The following is a 20,995-nucleotide window of genomic DNA, read 5'->3' as shown; positions in this document are numbered from 1 at the left end:
GAAAAATAATAAATTATAGTCATAAATTCAATTTAGACACGTAACTATATATGTTATTTCAACGGGGTCCACGAACTTTCAAATATTTCAAATATACACCTGATTTATTATGTAAATTGAAAAATGAAATTCCGTCCATCAATTTATTGAGAGATCAGTTAAATGTCAGCTTGACTTTTGCTAACGGGGATTAATTGGCGACGTGGCACCAACTCAGCATACATTTCCAAGAAATGTTTGGCGAGAAATGTGGGTCTGTGTCGCTCATTTGGCGAGAAATGTTTGCTGAGATAGCGCCACATCGCCAAGTAATCTCGGTCAGCAAAAGCCAAGCTGTCATTTAACTGATCTCTCAACGAATCAATGGACAAAAATTCATTTTTCAATTTAGATAATAGATCTAGTGTATATTTGAAATATTTTAAAGTTCATGGACCCCGTTGAAATAGCTTATATAATTATGTGTCTAAATTAAATTTATGCCTAAATTATAATACCATGCCATTGGCATGGAGGAATACAAATGACACGCAACCATTTAAATTGTATTTTCTAGCATTGGGTTTTTGCTTATGTTTATTTTGGGCCGACACTTTTTGCCAGGTGCTGTTATGAAATTTCTATTTTTATATTGGTAATTTTAATTATGTATTGAAAGATAGTAACTAATTTCAAATCGTTAATCTCATTTATATTGCAAATGAAAATTTCGATGCGCATGTAAGTGACATTTTAGATATCTTACTCCACCTGGATACTTATATAAGTCTATATCCACCCTTATACGCAATCAGTAAGGAAAAATAAAAAATTTCAATGTCAAACTGAATATGTTAAATAACAAATAAGAGTTTAAATAAGCATCTAGGAGGACTAAAATATTTGAAATGACAATCATGTACGAAGCACTTGCTTTAACGTCGAATTTTTCGTCAATATTAACAATTTAAAAAATGTTAATTATTTAGATTTAATTACTATTATATAGAAAATACATGACAAAAAATAAAAAATATATGACCAAAGTAAGAAAATTCCGTGAAACTATAAGAACAAAAAATGTCATTTAGCCTATATTTTAGAGCAACGGTGTTAGGTTTCTACTTGTCATGGAAAAGACAGTTGACTACCTTAAAATAAACATTTAAAAAAGAGTGAGAGAGAGAGAGAGAGAGAGAGAGAGAGAGAGAGAGAGAGAGAGAGAGAAGCACGTAATCTTCCAACGGTGAGGATGCCAGGTCAGATCAGACGAAGAGAGCTAATCGGATTGGTGGATGGGAAAATGCATGAACTGGGCATGACTCGTACTACATGTCGTTCAGATACGTACGGTCACCGTGGTCCAAGGGCCAGAATAAGCCCATATTGCAAATTTGCAAGTGCTAGACTTTTATTTATTTATTACACTATTTATTTGCACCAATTAAAAGTTAGGACTAGGCTACTGGGGGTTGGTCCATCATATCTCGCCAGCTATAATGAACTCCAATTCAAAATTCTTCCTACTTAAAATACTGTCCCCATACATTATGCATCTAACATGTGGATCACGCGAAGTTAAAATATTTAAGCTACATCAACGTTTATTTATTCTACAAATTATTCTGTCAATATTCACAAATGAAGTTTTGTCCTTAATTTAGTTCCTACTTCAAGGTTACTGTCCAACCCATTTTGTCTTCTGCAAGACCCATCTGTATATTTGAAAGCGCCTGGTACAGTTGCTGAGACACGCCACCAAGTCCTTGTTTTTGGTAAGACACCCTGCAAAGAGAAATCTTAAGTCTAGGACTTGCTAATAAAAGCCATGTAAATTATGACCACACACACTGGTCATCATAAGACAAGTGGATATATATATATCATCAAATCAGGGAGCCAAAATAAGAAAATCACCTTTTACCCATGTAAGTTATGCTGCCCACAGGTAATAAACAACCGGCATTTCCAGTACAGAAGACTTCATCAGCTTCAAACAGTTCCTCAACTGACACAAGACGTTCCACAACCTGGTATTGGATGCAAGGGCCTGAATGAGTATTCGGGGTCTCTTTGTAAATCCCAGAAAAGCTGTGGGGATTCAGAACTCAAAAGAATAGAGAATGAAGCTAAAAAAGTTTACCAAGTAAAAAGTAACATGTGGAATTCCTAGAAACATGAAAATATAAGTGGAGTAAGTGCTGTGAACTCATTGATCAGAAGATAAACATAGTATACAAGGCTGCTTCTTCTACATTGCAAACTGTCATGGCACATAAGTAGACCTTGTTCTTTCAAAACCAACTTGCAAGAAAAGGGCATCCTCATGCATTATATCCCAAAATACTCTATTTTCCCGGGACATTTGGGGCATAACACAAACTCTGATATAGATAAACATAATCTTCTTCCTTGCATCATAAGTTAATTTACGTTTTTCAACAACCAGTATTATTTATGATAATTAAAACTCACACTGCACATGACAACTTACCATCTAAAGGGGAAAAAAGTTAAAAAGTACCAGTCAGAAAGGCAGCCAACCAAGATTGGAAGTTGGCAACAAGACATGCATGATATGCTCTGGTTATATACCAATCACAAGGCCTGATCCAATTAAGCTAGACATTAGCATGTGGTTCCAGCTGAAACCATTGCAGATTGATGACAGCCATAGAAGTAAGGAAATAAAAAGATGCCCACAAAAATTAAAGATTGTACCTCTTCAGACAAAATTTATAGAAACAAAAATAAAGGATTGCAGGGAGAGACTCAGAGACCTACCTATAATACAAGTAGAATACATTTTCTTTAATGAATTAATTACCACCCAATCATCACAGATTGTCACCTCAAATACATACCTTGTAGCCATGGCTGCGAGCAATTTCAATTATACTTCTACGTGTAATGCCTGGCAAAATTGTCCCTTCTAGAGCTGGAGTGGAGATTATCTTATCCTATATAAGTTCATTTTTGTGAAACACATTAATCCTTCTATGGTCCAATAGATAATATAGCCTCACAATCCCACGACCATTTATATTATGGTAAAGCCAAAAGCCAGAACGTACCTTCACTAGAAAAATGTTAGCAGTGGAAGTCTCTTCAAGATATCTATTGTGAACAGAATCAAGGTACAAAACATCAGAGAATCCGCTTGCTTTAGCTTCCACCTGTGCCTTCAAAATCTGTTGAAAAAAAAAAAAAAATTCATAGATTTCATATCAGTCTTTATCAAGTTAAGCACCTAGGTACTATAAACCCTCGACCAATGAACGCATCTTTGACTATATTTCGAAGGTAGCAATGTACAGTAAACTGCAATAATCTGAACCTAGCTAGATTTTCTAGTTTTTTTGTGAATGCAACAGTCAGAATGCAAATTGACCATAATGTACCAATAGGAAGACCAATTAATATCTAAAAAAACAGCCACTAAGTTCTATGTGAATACTTAGGTTTTACCGCAGCATAATTTCCTATGGCTTTCACACTTCCAGCTCCACCAAGGACTGCACGATGTATTTCATTTTCAACCACCAAATCTATTGGTTCCAAGCTCCCCTGTTGCCACCAAAGAAATGAAAACTATGTTACAGTTGAAAAAGTAGTAGATACCTTATGAAAATAAAGATCAGTTTTAACAAAAATTAAACAATCTACCTTAAAATAGTTCCCCATGGGAATAACATAAATCAGAAAGATGAATTCTGGAGCAGGTGTAACATTAAGAACAGGTCCATTCCCCATAAGTAGTGGTCGGATATGTAGAAAGCCTTTATTTGGCGGGGGAACCTATAGTAAGGCACTGAGCACTATCACTAGACCAGACAATATACTGCAAACAGAACTTTTCATAGCAATACAACATATTGTAGCTTTACCCAACGTCTATTTGCCAATACAGTAACTTTTACAGCTTCCACAAACTGCTCAACAGTTGGTGCAGGCATACACATGCGATCTGCACCCATTCTCATCCGCAATCCATTTTCCTCTGGACGAAATAGTAACACAGAATTGTCCAGCTTCTTGCACGCTTTCAAATCTTCAATTATTCCCTGAATAGAAAAGAAAAGGAACTTTACAAAAATTGATTTTAAATACACGCATACATATGCGGCGCAGTCATAAGCATACATTGCACAATGTAAAGTACAAACTTAATGTTGTAAGTTTGTAACATAACAAATGCATCATAGACTTCATAGTTGAACCATCAAAATCTGAATAGTGCCAAATTTCAAAGCAGGTCCTGAAATTGAAAAGTGAGAACTAAATTAAGCAGGCATTCATCAGAAGACTAACCTGGCCATAGTTCAAGACACAGGCTGCTGGGTTGAATTCAATTCTTTCAAAACGTTGTAACCCACCTTCTGAAAAGTTTACATCTTTGGAACACTTCATAAGAAACATATAATCGGTTGACATAGGGTTGTCAAATCCAAGGTTATCCCAAGTTGTATCAGGCAATTCAGACGTTTGCCTATTCGTTCCAAAAAAGAAAGAGAAAAAAAAAATTGGACACATTTATGTTAAACAACAGAGGGAAAAAAATGGGCACCATTTGCATAATTCATGATTAAAAAAAAAAAAAAGCAGAAGCATAATCGAAAGCAAATTTAGATCGAATTGACAAGGCATTTCGAAAATATATACCAGTCTTCACAGCAATTCTATGTATATTAATTTATAAAATTATTCAAATGCAAGTTAAACAACAAAGAAAAGGGAGTGAATTAAGGGTCGTCCGTACCCATAAGCATCAGATAGAGATGGAGTGGCTCGGAGGCTTGTGGTGGAGGCGGTACTGAAAGTCACTGAGCCGAGCGAAGACGACGGCGCAAGTCGTCGGAGCTGCCACAATTAATACACACATCTGATCAAATCAGCAGGACACCAAATTTAATATATTCTGAGAAAATGTGAAAGACAAAAATGAAAACAGACGAAAGGATTATGAAGTAATTAAGTGCTTAATTAATTAGTGCCTTCGCCTTGAGAGTTGTTGAGGCTGGTAATGCGAATGCGAGGGCAATTGCGAAGCTGGAAGCCATCTCTCTCTCTCTCTCTCTGCGTCTCTCTGATCAGCTACGCATGCGGAGTTTTGATCGGAGATTCAGAAAATCGATTTGGCTTTTCGGGACAATAACAAGGCTTGGATCACTTCAAAGTCGACACCTTTCCGTCTCGGTTGTTTTGTCCGAGACGTACCGAATCGCCGCAAGACACGCACGTGAGCCGTTAAAAAATTAAATAAATTTTGGGCATGGGCTCATGGTTACTTGGATGGGCTTGGTTCTGGGCCTTAGTATCTAGACTGGATACGGGGCCGTATGCTCTTCACTAGTCAGCATCATGAATATTAGGGCCTTCGTGACTGCTTCGACCTCATCAGTCATCACCAAAAAGGTATTTAATTAACACTACAAAAATAAAAAAGGAACACAAAGAAAGTTAAAAGTTTATACAAGGGATTACTGTAGGGGTATTTCGAGTCCTTCATTGGGATAACTCAAGTCGTACCTTGATCTTTTTTGTGGTAATACCACACCCAAACTATTGGGGTTGTTGCAATGTACCACCCAAACAAGAAAAAATTTACAATCAACCATTCAAACTATGCTTTGTTACATAATTTCACACCCATATTTACAAAACTATTAACACCCAATATAAAAAGAATAACATCTCACGTACCCTATTAAATTCATCAAATAATGTGTTCGTACAAATGATGCTATCATCCTTGTTAGAATTAAATAAAATATCTAACAAATAAATAAATAAAACATTGCAAAATTTTGAATATGCAAAATATTACCAGTTTTCCACATTATCTGATAAACATAAATTATTATTTTTTTCATTGGAGGAAATCAAAACTTAAAGGTAACCTAATCCTAACTCTTAGATATATACTTTTGTTAAAAAAAATAAAAATAAAAATTAGATTGTACTTGTGAAGTGAGTGAGTCACTATTAAAAAGGTCATCCGAAATACAATGATTAAGTTCATCGCAGGAAGCCCAAAGGCCAAAGTGATATGGATCCTAAAATATATATTGTGATGGAGATAAGGGTCGAGGAGGCACATGTCATGCCTGCTTGGGTTTGGAGTGGAGTATGAGTATTAATTGGTTGACTAGATGTTCAAACTGAACACGACAAGTCTTTCATCAGCTTGTTGACAAACCCTAGCTAAACCCCATTGCACTTGCACATATATGATATATGATATTGCCATATATATTGATTATGTACTCAGTACCAGAGGTGTACGTGGGCCTGTGGGGGTTGCTTCATTATGCGAGAAATCCAATTAAGCCACTCAATCTTGACACCCAAAACCAAGCAGCCCAGGCGTGTCTACTCACGGGTCCTTGGTGCTCCTTTTCCTACACCCCTTCACAAGAGCCCATATTTTTGTGCATGTGCATGCTTCATGTCGCTTCCAAAACCCATAAGGAATTAAGGAGGGTGGGTGATCTTCAATGGAAATCGATTTTATTTTCAGTCCCACTATTGACTTATAAGAAATAATATTTTTTTGTTTTTGAATTGTGGCTAAATCTTGTAAAGCCGGCACGGAAATTGATTGTGTGGTATGTACCGAGTTGTAAATTTATAAACTTTAGTTTAAAGTTTAAACACCCACAATGAAAAGACATACGACTTTATCTAATATTTATGAGTTGCCACTTGCCACTTGCCAGTAATTATATGTATCCGAAATGTACCAAACCAATCGTTTGGGTTTTTCTGATTGTCCAACAACATCTTGTAGAGTTCTTGGAAGGATGATTGGGAGTCACATTCATTTAATTGGGTGAGGTGGGAGCTAGTGCTGACTTGGTTTCTCTGCATTTTTTGGGCCAAATGATAGATGCTTCAATTTGAAAACTTAATCGATCAGTCATTTAGTACTCCCAGTACACAAATAGTAAGAAGCAGAAGTTGAAGGCAATCCGAGTGGGGTAAGCAAAGCTTTTGCTTTCGGAAAAGTCGGTGGCTAGCTGATGCTCTCATAGTGATCATTTTCATGAAAATCAATGAAGCTTATGTTACTCTGACTAGACTTGTGTTGTCCCACTTGGAATATATTCCCTACCTCAATAGCACAGATTTGACATGTAATTCTCCAAACATTAGCACTATACTACTTATGGCCTCGTAGCATCTCTCATCATTTCCCTAATCCTATTAAATTAGAGAGGTTAGGTCATATATCTTGGATTGGTAAATATGTCACATTTATCATTTTATCATTTTAATTATTTTAAGATATTGATTTCGTATCATACAGTTTGATAAGGAAAGATTATTATAAGTTAATTATAACGTTATTATACTGTAAATGATATGAATCATGAACTCAACTAAGAATTAATTTAATTAATAATTCAAATTTACAGTCCCGACAATATAAGTATCTTAAAGTTAATAGAAAACTGCATTTTTGTATCTGGGATATATGAAGAGAATTAAGTAGATGTGAATGATAAAGTTTGTAGGTGGCTGGTAATTAATGACATAGATTGTTGTAGAGAAATGGAGACAAAAAAGTGGTAGCTTCTTTGAGTTGACATGGATGGTTGGTATGGGAAAAGATCGATTAAGATTAAAAGGTAGGGATCGATGGATGTGGGAAAAGCCAAACACGAGCACAGTCCCACACACCCACTGGTCGGCTGGCCTTAAAGCCCGGAAGGAACACATCTAAACCTTATCTCCAACACCACCCCTACCTTGTTCACATTATCACATCCTTCATTTGCCACCTTAATTATTGTTAATTAGGTCTCTTCTCTTCTATATCAAAATCATCATCTTTTAGAATCAATTCAAGTATGCCACATCATGAAAAATCATTGGTGGGGTCCCCTTGCAGCCTTTCTACGTGTCAGCCCTCTCCATTAAGACATGTGGGCACTCAGTTGGAATTATATATATAGTAGCAACTCAACTAACTAGCTAGTTGGGAAGGTACAACTAAATATTTGTACAAATTAGTGTCATCGATCTATTAGTTAGCTAGGGATTCTTTGCCGTTTGTAAGCTTTCTTTTTTACTTTTACTTTGAACTTTGAAGTTGGGGTTATTGATAAAGGATAACTCCTACTATTGCTGATAGCCTATCCTTATGTATCCTTATGTGGTGCTGCTGTGTCTGATCAAGATTTAGTTGCTAGGATTAAGGAATAATTTGGTTGTATGTATATATTCTAATTTAAACCCAATTATAGACCCTTATTATTATTCTCAATCATCTTTTAGACAAGAATATAAATGTGTCCACTGCATGTGTCAAAGTCAATACATATCTATTTGTTCGCACGTAAGCAGTAGAAACTTGTCAATGAAGTCTACTGGCCTTAGGATAACGATAATCCTAAAGCTTTAATATTATTTATGACATCTAACCAACTTTTTCATTGCCTTATAAATTGTTACGTCCATGTCCTTTTTGAAGAAGTATTTTCTTTCAGAAATCACTGTTAACCCTAAATAAAAAGAAGGAAAAATTAAAAAGAACATCACTCTGACGGTTAGATGTCTCACCATCCATATTATTATGAGATTTTTTAATTATGACTCGCACAAAAGATGCATTGAATTTATAGATTCGTCGGTGGATTAACCGTACAAATGCCTATCATTTCTCATCTTCACAAAAGATGCTGTCTGGAAAAAAGTCAGATGGCTTGCAAAGTTGCAACTTGCAAGTGATATAATTAATGAATATGGGTAAAAACTAAAAAGTAAAAGTTTCTTTTCTAAGTTAATTGTTAGTAGTTAAATCGTTATTTCTTATTTTAAGAACAATTCTCTTTAGTCCAGCATTTTTATCAACTTTATTCTAAATGGATGTAATATATCAAATGAGAATGTATAATCAAATTTGAAGAAACCTACAAGTACAAGTGTACAACCAGCTTAATTGAAAGAGTTCAAATTTAAATATTTGAGGTTGGTTCGATGATTATAAAATAATTAAAACTAAACTAGGTTACCACTTACCAGTTCGATTTCTTATAATATAATAAAAATAAAAAAGTTTGCAATTTAGTTGGTAAAAGTAAACAAGCTAGCTAGGATGTTCTATTGATAAATAAATAAAAATAAGAGTAGTAAGCAATGGCTGTGTTATGGGAGTCTGGGAGAGGCATTTAATTGGGTGGTCTGCGACTAGGTCTACATGCAGGAACACAACTGATTGGTCTTCATCTGACTCCTATAAATGTTGTCTCCCTTGGAAAATAAAAATAAAAGAGAGAAAAAAAACCTTGTTATTTACCAAAAGGGGAAAAAACTGAAATTAGCTAAGTAGCAGATACCAATAATACCATCTTTGTACTTGTACCTCAATCAGTCTCTTGTATCCCAATAATTATTAGCTAGCTAATTATGTTTATCTGAAATCATTAGCAAATTATAAATTGTTAGGATTTCTAGGAAACAAAGCTACTGTACGTACAATGTCAAAAGCAAACGGATTTGTTCAAACTGCAAGCTACCACATTTGCTAGCTAGTACGTACATATGGAATAATCGAAATCATATATATCAACACACACTTGTACATTAAAATTGCATGAGACCCTCAAAGTAAACCCCTCTTTCATACGCATTGTAAACTAAACTTAATCAAGTATGTTGTAATTAGGGTTAAGTTAACGGTAATATCAACTAATGAATATATAAATATTTGTTAATTGTAAATTGAAGAAAACAATTTTGTTATAAAATATATGTAAGAGTCCATTAATATATAGGTACCGACATCTAATTTTATTAACCAAAACCACCTAAAGCATCATTCTTCATTTGCGGACCAACTACCAAAAACTCATTCTTCATTTGCGGACACCACACCACCACTAGATTCCTAAATACTATGCAGACACTACACCACCACCACTAGATCCCCAAATACCATCCGAAAATAGACATAACAAAAACATAACATGCAGACATCTTCCAAAATACCAGCATCAACACATCACCAAAAAACAGAAACAGAAACTGCAAGTCCGCAACTCCAATAAACTGCAGTTTCAACTCTAATAAACAGCAATTTCTGCAGTTTCAGTTCACTTACAATTTCAGAAACTGCAGAAAAGTTTCTGCAATTTCAGAAACTGCAGAAACTTTCAGTTCAATTGCAGTTCCAGAAACTGAAACTACAAGTCCGCAACTCCAATGCAGTTTCAACTCTAATAAACTGCAGTTTCAGTTCACTTATAGTTATAGAAAATGCAGTTTCAGTTCACTTACAGTTCCAAAAATTGCAGACAACTGCAGTTCCAGAAACTGAACTAAAAAAAAAAAAAAAATCAAGAACCTACTACTGATAATGAAGGCACGAGGGTGAAGCTGGCTTCCCCAATAACTTTATATGCGTTGTTATAGTGAGGAACTTGGCTTGTTCTTCGACAACGTCGCGACAAGGTCGGGATCTGAGTCAACATCGGGGCTCCGATCGGGTATAAGGGTTGCTGTGTGTTCCGAGCTCACATGGATGAAGAGGGAAGAGGGAAGAGGGAGGAACTCAGGGGTGGTCCTCTCGTCGCCATCCATGACCGAATGCACACACGCCGTCAAAGAAAGTTGCAGCGAGAGAGTAAGAGAAAACACACAGAGAGTGATTGGGGAGAGAGAAATAGAGTGATGAAAGAGGAATAGAGTGATGAAAGAGAAGATAAATTTCAGAAATGAGGGAAAGAGAGACACGTGAGAGAGTTTTGAAAAAATTAAAAAATTAGCAACCATTGGATTGCTTTGATGGCTAATACCAATTGGTACCAACTCAAAGTGACCTGATTGTTAATAAAATTAACATGATTATTATATATTAACAATAATGATATTAGAAGTTAAAAACCATAGCAAAGATGTAGTAATGAGTAATTATTTCTATACGTAAAGTATTGAAAATATAATATATATATCTCCCTCTCCAAATAGCAGGAGAAAAAGTGGGAAAGAAAAGGGTAAAAGTGAGGGGTCATGATCATTAATTCTCTCTCTTTATGGTGCGTTCTTGTGTACACCCACATTCCATGTGGTTCCACGCATGCTTCACACATTCCATACGTTGTCGTCCTATACACGTATATCACATACACAACTTTGTAAATTTGTAATAGATTAGTCATAGATCGAGTAGCTAGCTTTGTGATGGTCAACCTATGAGGACAGAGAGACATGGGGGGTTGAATTTATTGTTATAATTCCACAAACCAGAGTATTCGTCAATCTCGATCATTTTTCTTTAATCCCTTGGCTTAAAATAATCGGATCCCACACCACCGTCCCCAAAAATACCTCTTCTTCTTTTTCTTCTTCATTCATTTCATTCTCCAACAACAACATAGCTAGCTTCAACATAAATACTTTACAAACCTTGCTATAGCTTGCTTTGCTGCTTCAACAACATATACACAATATCATAGCTATATATAGTAGCTAGCTAGCTGTTTATACACAAATGGGTCTCTATGATGCTGCTAATTGTAACACTGGCCTTGGTCTTAGCTTAGGCAGCTGCCACGTCGACAACCCAGCAGATACAAGTTCACAGGCTGATCATGATCACCAAACCAAGAAGATGATGAAAATAGGCTTGAAATTCGACAACCTATTGCCGTCTCTCACACTAGGCCCATCAGATCAGACCACGTCCACTGATTTGCACCCACTGCAGGCGGATCAACAGGCCTCTACTAATTCTCCAAGCGTCGCCGTTTCATCATTTTCGAACTCATCCAGTTTGATCATCAAGAGGGACAGATCATCAGACTTGGGAGGTGAAGAGGTGGAGGTAGAGAGAGTAGGTGAGGAATATGATCAAGATCAGGGCAGTCCCAGAAAGAAACTCAGACTTACAAAACAACAATCTGCCACCTTAGAAGACAGCTTCAAAGAACACGCCACTCTTAATCCTGTATATATATAAATAAAACATCTATTTCACTTATTTGGGAACTGGGTAGCGATAGCTCTATATATGATTTGTCGGATATTTACACATAAATTAAGCCTGAATTTTCTTTTTCTTAATTATAATTTCCTTTAATTTCTATGATCAGAAACAAAAGCAAGAGCTGGCCAGAAAGCTAAATCTACGTCCGCGACAAGTAGAAGTCTGGTTTCAGAACAGAAGGGCTAGGTAGGGTTACCTGATCATTATCATCAGCTTATTAACTTTAATTCCCAAGATGCATGTTATTAATTTGTTGTTAATATATGTAGGACCAAGTTGAAGCAAACAGAAGCAGATTGCGAGCTGTTAAAGAAATGTTGCGAAACCCTGAAAGAAGAGAATAGAAGATTACAGAAGGAGCTGCAAGAGCTCCAATTAATGAAGCAAACAGCAGCAGCAGCACCATTCTATATGCAGTTTCCAACAGCCACTCTCAGCATGTGCTCTTCCTGTGAGACAATTTGCAACGCTACTACTAGTAGTACTGGTGATCATCATCATCATAATATGAATCATGGGTCTTCTACGATGAGTCCGTTTTTAATTGGATCCAAGTCGTCTCACTTCTTCAGCCCATTTACCCACCCATCTACAGCTTGCTTATTAAGCCCATGATGGATTGGATTTGTATAGAGATCGATCAAGAGAGATCGATTTAATTCACAGAGATGATCGATCGATCAATTCTCTATCTTAATTATTTACATATTTGGAAATATATACTTATTTAGTATACGTTTCAGCTTGATTTCTTGCTTCTTGTCCAATATAATTAAATGACAAATGATCGATCTATTAGTTTGATTTGTACGTAATGCCATGCTTAATTATTGATTACGGTATGAGCCACATGTTGTTCTTCATAATTAATAAATTATATGGTTTAATGCGAATGATACATACAAACCTCCTTGATTAGCCTGTATGATCGAATTTCAGCAAAATCGGTGGTCCCACGGTGGCCGGGGACATATATGATAGATAATTAAACTGAGGTATATATATTTAATTATATTTAAATAGTCCGTTAAGACCTCTAATTTCTTGGTGCATTTCATAGCGCATTCGATTCGTTTTTCTATAATATCAACAGAAATGGATGTGTCCTTAGTTTTTAATTAATTGAAAGTTTGAGTACTTATTTAGCCACATAGCTACCCTGAATGGAATTGAAATCCACATATATATATTGTTGGTGTTGATTATTATTTACACTGAAAACAAAAACGATGACAAAGATGAGAGCATAGAAGGTTCATGCATGGCTTAACTTGTAAGTTTCTATTTTAATTTTTTAATTCTTCATATTACAGAATAGAATATAGTATCTAGCATGGACTTTTGTCTTATGTTGTTATTGCTAATTAATATGAAAGGAGAAAATTAGTCATATTTAGTCGTCATTTATACCAACTGCAATTTTAATTAATCTTCGAAATTATCTTTACCATAAAAGAGTTCAAATTAAATACTGCAAAGTTGGCCTGTTGAGTCAGTTGGTGATGTGCATCATCCTATATATCTTGTAATCTTCCATATAAGAAGGAAAAGAAAAAAGAGAAAGAAAAGTTAAATCTTTTGTAATAAAGAAAGCAACAAAGAAAAAGAAAAGTGATACTTTCCGACTCTTACACAAACCGACTATTAATTTATTTAGCGTAATCCGACAGTGATAGTTTTGGAAGTAGCACGCCTAGCTAAGCTTGCCAGGATGAGTATTTACAGGTTCAATTTTTGTGATTTTCATTTTTCATTTTAGAAAATAAATAAATTTGTTGTATGCTCACTAAAGATAGAGTAGGATACGGTAAAAGACAAAGAATGAGAAAATAAGCCCAAAACAAGCCTAAGATATGAGTAAGACCTAGACAAAGATACTACTGCTACTGACAAATATTACAAATAAATTTAATAATGTGACTTGTGAGTTGTGAGCAATGACAAGTTGGTTGCCACTTGCCTGCGAGCTAGCTTCATCTGCATGTACGTGCTTTTTAGACTTCAAATTTTAATTTTTTGGAGGTATTTTAGTTTTGTTGTTGTCCATCTCGTCATTATTGCCCATTGATGCAATCAAAGGTTAATAACCTAATTAACAGTATGTTATCATAATTAATTAATTATGGCCATAATCATGCCTGGTGTGTTGTCTCTGTTCCTAACTTCATACTGGCTAGCTAGCTAATTAGTTAGTGCCAACACTTGTATTGCTCCAAATCTGATGGAGAAGGAGTCGGGGAATTAGAGTTAATTGCATGCTTGATGGCAATGGTAATTAGGTAGCCTCCTTACCAATTAGGAAGTAGATCGAGCAGTAGCTATATATATATATATATATACAATTAAAAATTCGTCTAATGTCACTTATGGACAAAATGAAAAATTGGACTATACATACATACATATATATATATATATAGGACCACTAGATTGGGTTAGGTCTAGGCGACTAGCTAGCATCATGTAAATTTCATATACAAGGATATTGATGATTGTCGATTAACTTGATTTGAGTGCTAGGCTGCTATCTTGTTCCGTGTTAGGTTGGGTGAAGGAGACAAATCTAGCTAATTCGAAATATGGGGAAAAAGATATTCTTCTCTTCCTGTCTTTGCCAACATTTGCACAAATTTTTATTTACATATTTATCCTAGTGAGCATGGGACAGTATCATGGATTCGTGACTTCACCAAGTGGCAAGCTCTGCTTATTGGATAATGACTCGTAAAGTACTCCTTTATTAGTGTCCGAGGCTGCGCTACTTCTTGGAATAGAAAATTGGAGCTCGTTAATTTTTGGAATTTGGGGTGATATATAAATATATTGACGATGATTTACACATTTTAATTTTACTCAAATTCGTTATATTCTAGACCAAAAAAAAAAAATCCGTTATATTCAAAGGTTGAAGAAGATCGAAGCTGTATGACATATAAATCCCTACTATAAAATTTTATAGAAAATTAATAACTTTATATTGAATTTAAGCTTTACAAATATTCATTTTTTAATTCTGCATGTGAGGAGTTAAAGAGTAAGTGATCTTTTCTTTTGAATGAGACAGTAATCCTCATCAGTTTTAAGCTGATTAATTTGAGCTGAAGTTGGGTCTCCAATTGAGCTTGAACCCAACCCAGACTGAGTCACGGCCTGGCCTCAGGGGCCCAGAGGTGGTCAAGCCACTACTGCACGATGGGCCAGACATGTTCGGCCAGATTTGGTCCCACACATTAGACCTAACCTAGGGCCATACTTTAGAGCCTAAGATCACGCACATAGTTGTTAGCCCAAAACCACTCAAAATTTTCAGTTCATTACTTCTGTACGTATGTAATGTTGAAAATTTTGCAATGCTAGGGTAATTGCTAGTGCTTCTTTTTAGGGTGACAACCAAGTTGGAGATCTAGTACATATAGCTACTACCTGTAATATTAACCTAGCTACTTAGTAGAGCCAGCTATTGGAAAATGGCTCAAAATATCAGTGCAGCTAGCTTCTAATTAAGCCCTGGGCTGTGCTTGGGATTGGAGATGGAGGAGGGTCAGCCTCTCACAAGCCATGTAAATTGTAACCTAACCTAACCAACCTCTTTTCTCTTTTGGCCAAGGCGCCTAATTAACTCAAACCCATCAAATATGTGTCAGTCTGCTGCATTGGAATAATGGAAGCCAGTTATTCTAAGAATTGTGGATTCTTAATTTATTCGTACATGTCCTTTCGAAAAAGTGTAGAGTCTGATTGGAAGTTCGGAACTGAACCAACCTAAGCTTAATTCAATGATGCTTTGTTAACGAATTTTCGATGTTATTTCAAATATATATGATTTTATATGTAATTAGTTATGCCGTCGATCTGCCACCATAGACCAGTCCAACTGATTGTCCAACTTAATTAATTGAAAAACAATCATGCATGCATATATATGCATACAAAGCATGCACTACAGATGCTCAGAACTCTTGTTATATTTCACTCCTATAATTTGGCACGTACACAATTAGAGGAAACAATAAATATTTTAGTACTTCTTCATTAATATCATCCAGGAGTTAACGTATCTTAACATCCCAAAGTGATCATTTAAAAACCCATAAATATTGACCACAATATATAGCAATCAAGTGTCCAGCTGACTACAGCTTACTGAAACATGTAGACCACTAGATCGATCACAAAATTACAGTAAATTAACAAGTAACAACATAATTAATTTGTAACCAAATAAAACAAAATATACATATCATCCCATTGGATATATGTATAGAACATTACCCAACTCTAGCGACAGAAATCACAAACCATGACTTTGCAGTTTTGCTTTGTCTTCGGATACGAAAACGAATGAAAACCCAACTTAATTTCCATGTGAGCCTGCACGAATGTAATGATTTTCATGGCCCCAGACGGTAATGGCCATCACCTATGTAGTGTCCATCCATATACAGAGCTGCATTCTGTGGATGTATGCCATCCATCACCATGAACTGCATGTCCTCCGAGGGTTTCCAGTGCCTCTTCCTTTGATTTATGAACCAATTGTTTATTTGCTTCTGATCCAAACCCGTTGACTCCGCCAATGCCACCTTCTCAGATTCCTGCACAGACATAAGCACAATATCAACATGCACCAAACAATTCATTGGATATAAGCACAATATCAGAGAAATAAAGGGGGAAACATGCATACGTACCGAAGGATATGGCCACTTGTAATGTAACTCCCACCAGCTAAGAAGCTTTTGCCTGGCATCTTTGGGCAATTTTCCTTTCTTCTTTTTTTTGGAGAGCTCTTGCTTCAGGCTACTTAAGTAACCACTGTACTTTCTCAAGAGGTGGTTCTTGAGCTCTCTGTCTTCAGCTCGGGGATCAATCTCAGGTACTTCTGTTTCTCCACCACTATTCTCCTCATGTTCTTCTTCAGATGATCCAATTCCTCCTTCACATTTGTCCTCTGTGTGTGCGTATATTAATTTATACGTACATGTAGTATAAATGTACCAATCAAGTAACCACTCAAAACATTGTTGCTTAACTATGTCTAATTAGCACGTAATTAAGCTATAGAATGATTTATTAAAAATAAGTACTATGAAACATCATGAAAATTAATAAGGCACGTGAAGGAGAGAAACAAATTAGGTCTGGACCGCAATTCAATCCTTGCAAAATGAATATATGGGTTGTGCTCCCAAAAAGAAAAATCCTTAAGAGATGAATTTTTTTTGTAGTTTTTATTTTTGTCTATGAAAATGAAAGAGACCTCAAATCTCTCCAACCTCTTTCACCCAATATATGGGGCTAGTTAGGTTGAATGCACGCATGCACCACCTATCCCTAATTGAATGGGATGTGAGAGGCACAAGTTACCTAATATAGCCCTTCTTAATTAACTAGCTAGGTTTCTTATATATTTATTTTGTTCACTATCAGAGATCATTCACTATACAAAAATAGTTTTACAAGTTCAATCAAGGATTGCCATAGTGTTCTTGTTCATTTGTATTGATTTCATAGAAAAATTAACAACAAGAAAAGGCAACACAAACTGTCTAGCTAGGTGAAGAAATATGAAGACTGTGTGGAGTGATTAACAGACTGATTTTTTTTGTTTTTTAATTTGGAGAGGAAAATTTGAGTATGGAATCTCATCCAACATTGTGGAATAAATACTACTAAATCGGTACCTATTTTCAATATTGACAAATTAACAAAGCAATGTCCCCATGTTCCCTCCCAAAACACCATAAACAAGCAAACCCAATTGGTGAGCTTTAAAGTTTTAAACCGACTAAACACACCACCATTAAAGACTAAGACAAATTTCCTCTTCAATGCAAACTGGCAATATAATTAATTCAAATGTGGGGTATAGGCGTATAGCTACATATATAGCTAGCTAGCATAGAATTTAATAAATGGTGGTAGCTAGTCGTATTTATACTTCAAATGAATTCTGACAAATGTTCGTACATGGTGTAGCTAGTTGATTTAAACAGCATCCTATGTTCTTTACTAATTATTTGTTTTTTTATAAGGTTTGTTTATTCAGGTATTGTAAAAAATACCATATTTAGCAGATCTAGTGAGGATGGAGCTCGGGAATGAAAGACAATGCTATCCATCTCGAGGTACACATGTCTAAATTATAGTCTATAGAATCAGATTTTGATAAAACAAACGGAAGGTCTTGAATCTAGGTAAGCAACCCTAAAAAGAATGAGAATTAATTTGTCAGACACAGGCTTCGTAAATGTAACCCATTTTAGAGAATCAAATGCTTGCTCAGTTCAGTTGCTCTCATCATCGATCAGTCATCACCACTATATATATATAGAATATAGTACATGCACCAAGTGAGTTTTGTCTTGATTGGTCCTCCTTTCATTTCCAATGTGGATATATTTTAAAAAATCTATAAAGCAAGCAAGGAAATTAAGTCTTTAGCATACTATTAAGCTCGTGAGTAGGTTACTAATTTTAGTTAATAAATCCCCTCGTCAAAAGGGTATAGCCGTATAGGTGGTTACTTCTTCTTTGTCTATCTCCTTCTTTGTTAATTTGGGTCTAATTAATAAAATTACTTGTTCAAATCGCCATTGGGAAGGAGGCATTATTGTGATGGACTGATGGGTCAAAGTTCTTCCTTCAACCCATAACAGGATTTGAAAGAGATACTTCGAGGTCTGACAAGTTTTACGCTACTCTCAATGAGAGACAAAACGGTAGGAGGACTACCGGCCAGTTTTTATAATTTTAAAGACCAAACCAAAAGAAAATTAAACATTTATTTGTATTAAGTTATTAACAGAGAATAATTAATTAAGGATTAATTACCAGCTGAGGAGGAGAAGATCCGCAGAGGAGGAGTAGAAGTGTTGCCGCCAAGCATGTTAAGCTGAGTTTCAATTCTCCGCATGAAATCCATTGCTTCTTGTATAGGCCTTGTTAGTTCCTCCCGATATTTCACCAGCATATCGCAGTAAGCTTCCTAATTAATTAGTCAAATATCCATAATTAATTCCTCAACAAAACAAAATTAAGTGAAGAACATATAATTAAATAGGATGACCCATATATCACCATGAACTGATCGAGTTCTGGGTCTTTTGAAGTCTCTCTCGAAGCCACCGAAGACCGCTGTCGAGCCTCGAACTCCTGGCGAGCAGCGGAGAGCCGAGCCACCACTTCAGACGGAGCTCCCACCTACACACACACGCACATATATATATATATATGCAAGTCAATTTAATGTAACAAATTAATTAAAGATGTAATTTAATTAAGTAGCACCTTGTCTATATAATAGTCTATATATGTTGTTGTTGGGTCTAGCTAGGTAGGTAGTTAGTTACTTAGTTAGCTGTTATTAATTACCCTTTGGCAATCCATGTAGGCTTCCAAGAGGTTAGAGTAGTGAGGGTGGGCGATGATCTTGGCCTTGATGGCCTCCACTTGGTTGGAGCTGGAGCTCTCATTATTTTGATGATCCATATGTTGTTGTTGTTGGTGGTGAAGCACTTGTTGATGCTGCCCTCTTGACATTAGTAGAGGATTGTTGTTGTACTGAAACTTGTGATGACTATGCACATGTTGGGAACTGCTGGCAGCTTCTGTTTTCACGATTGGGTGGTGTGTGAACTCACCGCCACCGCCTGATTGAAGATGGAAGGTGTTGATTGGCATCTGATGATGATGATCATCATCATGAGTTGTATGACTTGCTCTCCCGTAATTGCCTCCCAGATTCGGCGATGCGTAGAGGAAATTTCCTCTCCCACCTCCTGAATTGTTGTTCTCATCCATTTGATTATATTCTTCCATTTCTCAAGAAACCCAGATAGTGAAATAGATGGTTGATCGTTCTAAACACCTAAAACCCTAAAACCAACAAGCCCATAACGGATAAAAGAAGAAACCGAAACCCTGGAAGCATGACCAAAAGGAAGGGAAGCTAGTTAGTATTTATTTGCAATGAATACATGGGATATATTATGGAGGCCAAGAAGTGAAGCTAAGAAAGGAACTAGGCATGTTAATTAATTATAATTAAGGAGAAGATGAAGGGTTTGTTGTGTTGATGATTGATTGATTGACATGGTGATGAGGGGAAGAGTGAGAGAAGGGGGTAGCGTGGCCGGAACAGGCAACGGCTCCGGTACCTGAGGTTGAGGTGGCTGTTGCAGCTGCAGAAGAAAGATACTTTGTTTTTGTTTTGTTGAAAGAAAAAAGAAATATTTCGAAAATGCTTAAAAGCAATGACGAATAGCTTCTAGGAGAAACTAGCGATAAGGCAACCAATGGATTTGTTGATTTTTTTTCTTTCCATCTAGCGTTGATTTTTAACCTTTGTTTCACGGACGTTTCAATTTTTTTGACTCTTTTATTTGCTGGCTTTTCTATGTAACTCGATTTAATATTTTCTTCATACTTTGTCCTTGAATGTTTTTATAACATTCGGACACTATTCTAACCTCTTTGTTTTTCCCCTTTCTATAGCATTATTCACGTGTTAAAGCACTTTCTTTTTTATAACAAAGAAAGTTTCTATATTCAACAATAATACAATGTTTTAAGATAAACTTCGGATATATGCAATCATTTCACGAGTAACATATTTATTCATATTTTTCGATACTTATAAGAATTCAAATTTAAGACATTAACTTTACAACTTATTTCATACTCGTTTCTCTATTACTAGACCACCTATGAAGGGCTTTGAGTGTTAAGTTTATCAACAAAAAGTAAAATTGTAGAATTCCTTGAACTACCTTAGTTTGCACCTAGAAACTCCTAGATGCATACATTTAGATGAAATATTAGTTTTGTTTCGCCTGGAATATATGGTTTTTATTGCCCTTCTTTTCGGGTATATAGTTTGTAGCTTTCCCTTTCTTGAGTTCAATAAATTCCTGTTTCTTTATAAAAAATATATATATAATAAGATATTTCTTTTATTACAATTATCTTCGTTTAATTTACTTATTAGTTTATCACTAGGAATATATAGACTAGTTGAGCTCATCT

The 20,995-nt window shown here is 35.7% G+C and overlaps 2 protein-coding genes and 1 pseudogene across 5 annotated transcripts; 1 reads left to right on the top strand and 2 right to left on the bottom strand.

The window, feature by feature from the left end:
* Positions 1 to 1,557: 1,557 nt before the first annotated feature.
* LOC147278601 (branched-chain amino acid aminotransferase 2, chloroplastic-like) lies at positions 1,558 to 5,169 on the bottom strand. Of its 3 annotated transcripts, XM_086250063.1 has the most exons (11): positions 4,974 to 5,169; positions 4,739 to 4,839; positions 4,291 to 4,468; positions 3,867 to 4,043; positions 3,646 to 3,777; positions 3,448 to 3,546; positions 3,054 to 3,170; positions 2,844 to 2,939; positions 2,123 to 2,148; positions 1,897 to 2,009; positions 1,558 to 1,764 (listed from the first exon to the last, which is right to left on the bottom strand). In XM_086250063.1, exons 1-10 carry the CDS (start codon positions 5,037 to 5,039, stop codon positions 1,913 to 1,915), a joined length of 1,089 nt encoding a protein of 362 aa, XP_086106189.1. In that variant the 5' UTR covers positions 5,040 to 5,169; the 3' UTR covers positions 1,558 to 1,764; positions 1,897 to 1,912. The 3 variants fall into 3 exon arrangements, with proteins under 3 accessions (XP_086106189.1, XP_086106188.1, XP_086106190.1); XM_086250062.1 differs by lacking the exon at positions 2,123 to 2,148 and having other exon boundaries at positions 4,974 to 5,167; XM_086250064.1 differs by lacking the exons at positions 1,558 to 1,764; positions 1,897 to 2,009; positions 2,123 to 2,148 and adding an exon at positions 2,480 to 2,586.
* A 6,236-nt stretch (positions 5,170 to 11,405) lies between these two features.
* On the top strand, positions 11,406 to 12,583 carry LOC147278600 (homeobox-leucine zipper protein HAT9 pseudogene; annotated as a pseudogene). Its single transcript, XR_015123294.1, has 3 exons — positions 11,406 to 11,929; positions 12,075 to 12,154; positions 12,238 to 12,583. The product of XR_015123294.1 is annotated as a homeobox-leucine zipper protein HAT9 pseudogene (transcript).
* A 3,776-nt stretch (positions 12,584 to 16,359) lies between these two features.
* KNAT1 (homeobox knotted-like protein) lies at positions 16,360 to 19,789 on the bottom strand. Its single transcript, XM_086249536.1, has 5 exons — positions 19,343 to 19,789; positions 19,049 to 19,171; positions 18,803 to 18,956; positions 16,660 to 16,919; positions 16,360 to 16,563 (listed from the first exon to the last, which is right to left on the bottom strand). Exons 1-5 carry the CDS (start codon positions 19,787 to 19,789, stop codon positions 16,360 to 16,362), a joined length of 1,188 nt encoding a protein of 395 aa, XP_086105662.1.
* Between the last annotated feature and the right edge of the window lie 1,206 nt (positions 19,790 to 20,995).

The sequence above is a fragment of the Dryas octopetala genome, chromosome 7, assembly GCF_963921425.1.
Source record: "Dryas octopetala chromosome 7, drDryOcto1.1, whole genome shotgun sequence".
NCBI classification, from domain to species: domain Eukaryota; kingdom Viridiplantae; phylum Streptophyta; class Magnoliopsida; order Rosales; family Rosaceae; genus Dryas; species Dryas octopetala.
The sequence above is the reverse complement of the archived record's forward strand: the minus strand, read 5'-3'. Positions and strand labels throughout refer to the sequence as shown.

Bases quoted from the DNA above. Each gene is read 5' to 3' on its own strand.
- LOC147278601 (XM_086250062.1), bottom strand. From the start codon at position 5,039: ATGGCTTCCAGCTTCGCAATTGCCCTCGCATTCGCATTACCAGCCTCA. The intron at 4,044-4,290 runs GTTAGTCTTCTG...TTTTCTATTCAG, and splicing joins GTGTCTTGAACTATGGCCAG to GGAATAATTGAAGATTTGAA. The intron at 1,765-1,896 runs GTGATTTTCTTA...TTCTCTTTGCAG, and splicing joins ATAACTTACATGGGTAAAAG to GGTGTCTTACCAAAAACAAG.
- KNAT1 (XM_086249536.1), bottom strand. From the start codon at position 19,789: ATGGAAGAATATAATCAAATGGATGAGAACAACAATTCAGGAGGTGGG. The intron at 18,957-19,048 runs GTGATATATGGG...CTAATTAATTAG, and splicing joins CAGAACTCGATCAGTTCATG to GAAGCTTACTGCGATATGCT. The intron at 16,564-16,659 runs GTACGTATGCAT...ATGTCTGTGCAG, and splicing joins ACAAGTGGCCATATCCTTCG to GAATCTGAGAAGGTGGCATT.